Genomic DNA, 8,088 nt, shown 5'->3' on the forward strand with positions numbered 1-8,088 from the left:
CATACATATATATATATATATGTATATACAAGCTAAATATATATACATATATTATATATATATATATACAATTATGATACATTCGAATATTTAACATGAAGCGTAGTTCAGTGGCGGGAGTGCAGTTGTAAAACAGGTCCATAAAGTACATCAGAGAAAAAAGAAATCAAAAATCGTCTGTTATATTGCATCTTCTGCATAGAACTACCGTATCAGCTACTACTAGTACATTTATCGTGTACTGTGAATAATATGCTCATTAAAGTACACATTGAATAGAAAAGAGCAGATTTCGTTCTAGAAACTAAAAATATTTATATATATATAAATATTTATATATATATATATATATATAATACGACTACATAAAAGCTGTACACCAAACATTTATTATACTCGTCTTAATAGTTTTTAGCTTAAAAAAATCTTGTAATAAGCTGACTAAGAAATGTAGGTAATTTATAAGACAGATGAACGGACGATGCTATGGTTATAATTAAAGTACAGATTTAGTATGTACTTTGCAATTTTTAAAAAATTAGAGCAACATTGCATTTAAATCTATACTTTGAATATAACTGATGGAAATATTTCTAGCAAATCTGGTTCCTTTTACATTTTACCATTTGTGCAATTCTGGTCAGTTTTATTGAAAATGCTGTTAGATGTAATGAAAGAGCAAAGTTGCAATAGATGTCGGACACATTAAATTATACTCAATGCAAATTTCTGTATCAGAAAAAAGAATGAAGTTAAGTAATAATGGTTTGTCCTAGAAGATAATTTGATTGGTTTTGTATATCACAATTTTACAAACTCATATAACGATAACTATTTCCTTTTTTTTCATTAAGCGAGTTATTTTAGTCTTCTATAATCAAAGCCTAAATTAAACAAAGTTTGAAGTCTGTAGTCTTGGACAAAGAAGAACGATTATTATTGTCTGTTCAAGTAATGTTTGTTGCTTTATTTGTGGGATATAAGGAAATCATTTAGTGCATACGTTAATCAAGAGTTTAATTGGTTTATAATTGATTTCTAAGTGTTGGGATTTTGGAAATCATCTATAATTTTTTAAATATTTGTTTGAAATGTTCATAAATTAATGTTTCTTTTGATGCTATATCTTTCCTGTATAAAAAAAAATGAACAAAAAAGTGAACAACAAAGTAAATTTCACTTACGAATTTGTATTGCTCCTTATAAATGTTCTATAGAATAATATAAAATATTCTAGAACAATCCATAGCATTTATACATACATATATACATATGCATATATAAATTGTTTGATAAAACACTGTCTGTGCGATGCATCAGATTTGGTAACCATTAAATGTAAACTTTTGTACACATACTTTGTGATCTAGTTTTGATACATCTTTATTTTCCTTTGGATACTCTCTTCTGTATATACATACATAAATGCTTACACATTTAATACCAGCTGGTATCTGATGCTGGATATTGCTACCTTTTTGTTATCATTTAATGCTTAAATAAACATATTTCAAAATATAAATATATTATTTGTATGCATACCTTATTGTACAATTAGGTGCACTTCAGAATTGTAATTTTTTTTAATGCTAATGCCAAGCATCAGATGCAAGCATATCTCCTGAGTAAATTGCAAACAAGAAATTACGCGAAGTAAGTAATTAATGTATATAAATATACTACATCAGCTTCACACACATTCACACAGAATAAAAATTGGAATTCATAGAAGGAATATAACAAGATTCAGAAGCTAAAACTCTATGAAATGAACAAAATAATCTACAATTGATATACACTTCATGATTACAGAAAATTTCAGTGATTTCTTGTGTTTAAATATTTATTCAAGAGATGAAGTAAAACTTGAGTCATTCGCATGATAATAATTTTTGCGAAGGCTTTGGAGTTAAAGCTTATGTATTATTATTTTGCATGAGACATGGAGCAATGCACAAACATATCTTCTGACAGATATATATATATATTATTTATATATATATATAATCTTATAAAAAAAAAAAAACTAAAAAGGAAAAATGGAAACAATACATTAATGCTTAAACTGTCTTGGAAAAGTTGTTTTCACTTCTGGATATTATGTGTCAATAAATGTTGTAGGTACCTAGACGGTATTCGATTAAATTTTTTGGCCAGCAAGATATCCTACAATTGATTACACATTTATGAAAATTTGTACGTTCTTCGATCATCACCGAAGCATACAATTGTCTCATGTTGACAGAAAAATATTGCAATTTTTAGTTCGCAATGTTCACGTGAAACGTAAATCGTTCTTGTTTCCCGTTTATGCGAAAGATCATAGTAGGCTAGATCAATCATCATTTGTCAATGGGCTTTAGTCAATTGACAAAATGATTTACTGAAGCGCAATACTGCTTATAAACATATTAAAAATGTTTATTTATTTGGTAGCTGTGGTAGCTACGTTATTTATTATTTTTGGACTCTTGCACGCCAGGTGCTTGTAAGTAAATGTGTTTTTTTTAAATGGCTTTGTAATCGTTTAATTTCTATGTGTTCGAATATACGAAATCTAGTAAACTCTGTTCTGTGGTTTTAGAAACGATTGGTTACGATCATCTATTCGCTATTCCCGGATTCTGTATAATGAGCGGATTCGTAACTCTGAAATTGAAGAACGGTTAAATAATGAAAATCTCCAGACTGTTTCCACACTCTCAATACCGCTGATAATAACCGACGAGGTGAAAGATTTTATCGATTTCATGACACAAAGAACAGCGTACAACACTAAAGAAAGATTATCGAACGCACTTATGGGAGAAGTTGAAGGCAAATCCAGAAATTTGAATCAACCGCGGTACTCGTTGGAGGACGTTCTTTCAGGAGAAAGGGACAAAGATCTTGGATTGCCTAGTACAAATTGCCTCATTAATGATTACATAGTTTTAATCTATAGGGAGAAAAATAATTGGTTTCGTGCTTTGTAGCCACGAGGACTTTACAATTAGGAACGGCGAAGGACGACACTATCAAAACTTCTAAACAGGAGGGAAAAGAAAATATTTTCGAATCGCTACAGAGTTCAATGGAAAAGAAAACTCATCCGCATTGCCAATTGAATCAAATATACAATCTAATTCTGAAAGAAACGTTTAAGGACAATACCGCAAAACAAAAGGTCCTGGAAGACGAGAACAGTAAATTGAAGGAATCATTGCCGATTAATTTGTAAGATAATTGCACCGATGTAGTTGAAAATTAATTTTGTATCGATTCCATAAATTTTTCATTTGTACATGTTTCTGTCTTTAATTACAGAGTGGAACAAGTCCCTTCTTCATCAGAAAAGAAAATTGAATGCGAAAATATGAATAGTATAGCAAAATCTGACGATTAAATGTTAAGATGTAATATGTATAAATAATAAAATTATTCTTTACTAATATTCAATATACTAATAACCAAAATTATCTTCTGTTACTTTTCTGGATCATTTAATTACATATAATAAAATTGTAACATTTCAGGTTATTTCTATTTAACTCAAAATCGGGATGGTTATATCGAATGAATCGTCAATTGTATTCTATTAAAAACAATAGCTGTAGGTAATCAAAATATAGAATGATAATGAAAGTTATTCAATTCAAAGAGAATAAAACAGATATATTGTTACTTTCTACAATTATACATTATTATTAAAAATACTGCTCAGCAATAATAGAATTTACAAGGTAAGTTGCGTAATATGATGACTTCAAGTAATTGAAATTTTATTTGTTACATGACAAAATGTTTCAAATAAAAGTTGCATAGCTCCTAGGGAAACATGATACTGCAGTTTTTTAAATGGAAGAATCGGAATTTTTCTTAAATTCGGATAAAGCGTTAAATTTTACATGAAAACGTATTATACCAAATACGGTCGAAAATAAATAGTTACCGAGATATTCTCGTATAAATTATCTCAAGAAGTTTAGTACAAGAAACTATCGATTAACGTGATTATTAGCACATTACAGTGCTTGTAAGACAATCTTGTTTACGACGACAGATCATATTAGTGAACACAGTCCTGTTAGATGTTAAATATTATCAACCAACTAGACTCAGGAAATGGAAGCTATTCAATGTAAAAATAATATAGAGATACTGTTATTTTTTTTGGTTATTCCTTGCTATTAAAAATAATAATGGAGATTGTACTACATGTTTGAAAATAGATAATAATATAAATCGATAGACGTATCTATGTACAAATATTAATTTCATACAATTCAGAAACACGCCTGTTCAGTAAAATTGGCAGGTATAACCTTATAAAAAGGTAAAATAAATTATTATTTGTAAATACTCGTTTTAGTCGTTTATTTTTGAAGCTCTGTATTACAATATAGTAAGGTCAAACATTTTTACAGCATTTAATAAAGTTTTTAATGTCAAAAATAATTATATCTTAATATTTTCAATACTAATTTTATTTCTGGGATTAAGTTCCTAGTGCACACCAGAAAAATTCTGTGTAACAGTGAATACTTTCACTTAATTTAACCCATGTTTATACATATAGGATACTTTATTATTCTACTTTGTATGTGGTCGTGCTTTGGCTTTTTGTCTGGCATACTGAGCATGACTGTGAGCTCGTAAGCTGTTGAACACTTTATTGTTTAATTTGACATCAAATCCTCCTGTGTCTCCTGTATGAATACCAGGAGGAAACTGTAAAACTCTGCAAGCATTTATCCTTGAAGACATTAGCATATCGTGTTTCGTAACAATTTGAGATCCTTCGCCCAATTTCTTATATCCACAACGGGGAATAGAAGCGTACTCCTTTTCTATACTCTAAAACATATTAAACATATTCTACATAGTGCATTTATGGACACACATTTTTATACCTAATTATACATTATGTTGTGCTTACTACAAATCGATCAAAATCCTTTGTCGCATCTTCAATGTCTGTACTATCTTTATCATCTTGATCGTTTGACAGATCAAGAGACGTTCGATAATTTGCATAGGTAATATTAACTAGAAAGAACAAAAAAATTCAAATTTATCCTATAAATAATTAAAAAACATCACCTTTGGAATCACGATTGAACTTTTTTTCCGTGCGTTTCAGCATCAAATCATGCTCCTTGTTATATTGATCTTGCAACATGTGTGCAATGACTTCATCACTGTCTGTGTCATTGGTTTCAAATATTGTGCAATCTTGAATCTTTTCATCTTCGATCGCTTCAACCTGACACTTCTTTAATTCCCTATCAGTAAACATAATGATCATTTTACTTTTATAATTCAAACAGAATAAAAGTACAGAAATCAATTTTTTATCACTTACTTTTCTTGCAAACTGCTTGCAAGCTGCTCGGAAGTTATTTCCAACAAACTGACCGGTCCTTCTACAGGCTGGATTTTTGCCCACGGAGTCGACATTCTTGTAATAATAAATTAAATTATAAAACCTAAAAAAAAAAGGATATACAAGACACCTTGAAAGGATGTTTTCATTATAGATTATAAACATGGAAACGAAGGTTACGTTATGTCAAATAAAAGTCGAAATTGATTCAAAACGAATAAATACAAAATATTGACACGAAATGAAATTTTCAATCTTCTCTATTCGTTATAATTAAAATATTAGGAAGATCATCGCACGCTTCTTTTTTAATAATTTGTGACTCACTTAATCACGTAAATGTCACTACAAGGTGGCACGAAGGTTTTATACGATCAAATTTATAATTTTTTGTTGAAAAAATACGAAAAATGTAAAAAATATGATATACCTTAACACTAGAAAAAATAAATTAAAAAATTTGGAAGACGAGGGAACGAATAAATTGATAAAAGGTAGATAACGAATGTACTTCGAAGTACACTAGAAGTGTACAAAGTGAAGTTCAATTAGTGTCACTTGCAGCAGGTCGATAAAACGATTGAAATACCAATAGAAGGTAAGGAACCGCTTCAACTCCTGTCGATGCTTAGGCACAGACGGAATAGAGAATAGACATTGCATCTTACGAGAGTAATGCCACACAATCTGAAATACCGACCTTATAAAATATCAATAGTTTTAGAGCGACATCTTGGTTAAAGAACAGTGAAAACATTCTTTGTTTGCGAAGGAATTTTTCGTTGAGGTCCAACTGACATTATTAAGGTATAATGTATTAAGTTATATTGTCCAACAAATTGAAACTTTTTCTGCCTTCCAATAACCAATGGGTGAACCTTGTAGAGCCGCACTCCCTCAACAAGATTCCGGAAGTTGAATTACTGTATTACCCCCAGTTATTGAAAAGCACGAGTTTTCGTAAAAAGTTAGGATTTTCAACAACAATGAGTTATTACATGATAAGTAAAAACGTTAGAAAGTTCTAACCGGTCTTTAAAAATACAAGAAAATTTCTCGAATATAGTGGTATATAATTTATTAATTGTTTTTGGTCTTAAATAGTTATAAATTAACGTCAAAGTTTAAAGAAGTGTCGATGCATTTCTACAAAACGGTTTTTATCTATGACGAAAATACTACCTAAGTTTGGATTTTATAGACATTTCTGAAGAAAAAACTGCCCGACGGAAGTGTCGAAACAACTTACATTTCGAGCAGGCTGAGAAAGTATTTATCTGCAATGCGTGTACAGCAGTTTGCCACCATATGCTCCACGACTCGCTTGTCTCGATTTCCCAAGGCTGTGGTTATTTGTAACCAATGTCGATGGAGGAGTTCAATGGGGCATTTGCTTTGTGTAAATAATGTTCGACTTTTTTTTAATTCTTTAAGACCTTGTCTTTTTTTCTCATATACTTCTGTGGATACCAATCACCAAATTATGATGTACTTCTTAAACAATTTCAATCGACAGAAATTTCATTAACATAATATTCTAAATTCACAGCCAATTAGCTCGGTAATATCCGCGATGAAGAATTATTGTTCGCTACGAGTAATACCGATTACCAGGTTTCACCACGTGGAGGTTGCTGCGAGCAGAGACGTGGTTAATGGTTAAGGGGATGTAGTTAAAGCAGGTCTCTATACGCAGCAATCTCTACGTGATGAGATCTCGGCAATCGATATTATTTAGTATGTAATTACTAATTGTAACAAGGTAATTCTATCATTAAGTATGTACCAAATAATATAAGCAAACTAAGTGTGCTTCTCCTTGTATAATTTATTATAAGTGTACCTTGATTGTAAGGTACATTAGAACAACTTTAAAAGTTATTTTTGTTGTAATCGATGAAACTATTCCACTGTGTGCTAGTGCGCCCTCTAGATGCAAACGATCCAAATTTCGATCATTTTCGATTAAGTACCTGTCGGTATATTATCGTCTTCGGTGGTACAATCTTCTTTCGCTCTAAGTCGATAACGTTGAATGCAATGTTATCGTCTATTTAGTTCGTTTATCCTTCGTCAATATAAAGATACAGTACGTGTAAACAAAACCACGTGTCAGTGCCAAACTCTTGTTAGCAGAGAACTATTCTTCGACTAAATACAGATGCGAATAAAATTGCACAAATCGCTGTTCAAGTAGGTTAATAGTAATATAGTTCGTTTCATTCGAAAACTTTAATTTTTACAAAAGTGTTTTCACAGGGGCTCTGGCTTCTTTTTCCAATTGTTTGTCGCATTTTGACAACTCCCCTATGAATCTCGACTACACTATCGTTTACAACGGTAATTTGGTACCACGAACCAATGAGAGTACGGTCATGAAACAATTTGTGTGTTTATGTCCACTCATCTTTATTTCGAACGATAGTTCGTAAAAGTTTTCGATCGGCTCGTTAATTCTCGAACTCGTTAAATTGCATCCGCAGCTTACGAATGTCGTTCGAAGAGAATCATGACCGATGACGAGTTCACGGAAAAACGCGAATCGGGAAGCATTCGTTTCCAGACGACCGAAAATCACGTGGTACTTTCGTTCAGATGTATGCGAAGACCGGGAGACCGAAACGTGCAACGGATACCATAAAAATGCTTTATACGGTAATAAGAAGGTACGTAACAGTGTTTGCGAACTAATGAAATTACGTACGTAATCGCGATGGATTTCT

The 8,088-nt window shown here is 31.2% G+C and overlaps 2 protein-coding genes across 4 annotated transcripts; one reads left to right on the plus strand and one right to left on the minus strand.

The window, feature by feature from the left end:
- Positions 1-72: 72 nt before the first annotated feature.
- LOC143146746 (uncharacterized) lies at positions 73-3,438 on the plus strand. The gene is made up of 4 exons (XM_076311344.1): positions 73-2,488; positions 2,585-2,901; positions 2,976-3,216; positions 3,307-3,438. Exons 1-4 carry the CDS (start codon positions 2,418-2,420, stop codon positions 3,383-3,385), a joined length of 708 nt encoding a protein of 235 aa, XP_076167459.1. The 5' UTR covers positions 73-2,417; the 3' UTR covers positions 3,386-3,438.
- Positions 3,439-4,341: 903 nt separating this feature from the next.
- LOC143146883 (serine/threonine-protein kinase RIO3) lies at positions 4,342-5,951 on the minus strand. Of its 3 annotated transcripts, none has more exons than XM_076311604.1 (5): positions 5,796-5,951; positions 5,345-5,468; positions 5,083-5,264; positions 4,919-5,028; positions 4,342-4,836 (listed from the first exon to the last, which is right to left on the minus strand). In XM_076311604.1, the coding sequence occupies exons 2-5, from the start codon at positions 5,437-5,439 to the stop codon at positions 4,573-4,575; spliced, it is 651 nt and encodes a 216-aa protein (XP_076167719.1). In that variant the 5' UTR covers positions 5,440-5,468; positions 5,796-5,951; the 3' UTR covers positions 4,342-4,572. The 3 variants fall into 3 exon arrangements, with proteins under 3 accessions (XP_076167719.1, XP_076167721.1, XP_076167720.1); XM_076311606.1 differs by having other exon boundaries at positions 5,693-5,951; XM_076311605.1 differs by lacking the exon at positions 5,796-5,951 and adding an exon at positions 5,546-5,686.
- Between the last annotated feature and the right edge of the window lie 2,137 nt (positions 5,952-8,088).

Source organism: Ptiloglossa arizonensis, chromosome 5 (genome assembly GCF_051014685.1).
Source record: "Ptiloglossa arizonensis isolate GNS036 chromosome 5, iyPtiAriz1_principal, whole genome shotgun sequence".
NCBI lineage: Eukaryota > Metazoa > Arthropoda > Insecta > Hymenoptera > Colletidae > Ptiloglossa > Ptiloglossa arizonensis.

Bases quoted from the DNA above. Each gene is read 5' to 3' on its own strand.
- LOC143146746 (XM_076311344.1), top strand. From the start codon at position 2,418: ATGTTTATTTATTTGGTAGCTGTGGTAGCTACGTTATTTATTATTTTT. The intron at 2,902-2,975 runs GTACAAATTGCC...CGTGCTTTGTAG, and splicing joins CAAAGATCTTGGATTGCCTA to CCACGAGGACTTTACAATTA. The intron at 3,217-3,306 runs GTAAGATAATTG...CTTTAATTACAG, and splicing joins GAATCATTGCCGATTAATTT to AGTGGAACAAGTCCCTTCTT.
- LOC143146883 (XM_076311604.1), bottom strand. From the start codon at position 5,439: ATGTCGACTCCGTGGGCAAAAATCCAGCCTGTAGAAGGACCGGTCAGT. The intron at 5,029-5,082 runs GTGATGTTTTTT...TGTTCTTTCTAG, and splicing joins GTTCAATCGTGATTCCAAAG to TTAATATTACCTATGCAAAT. The intron at 4,837-4,918 runs GTAAGCACAACA...AATATGTTTTAG, and splicing joins AGGATTTTGATCGATTTGTA to AGTATAGAAAAGGAGTACGC.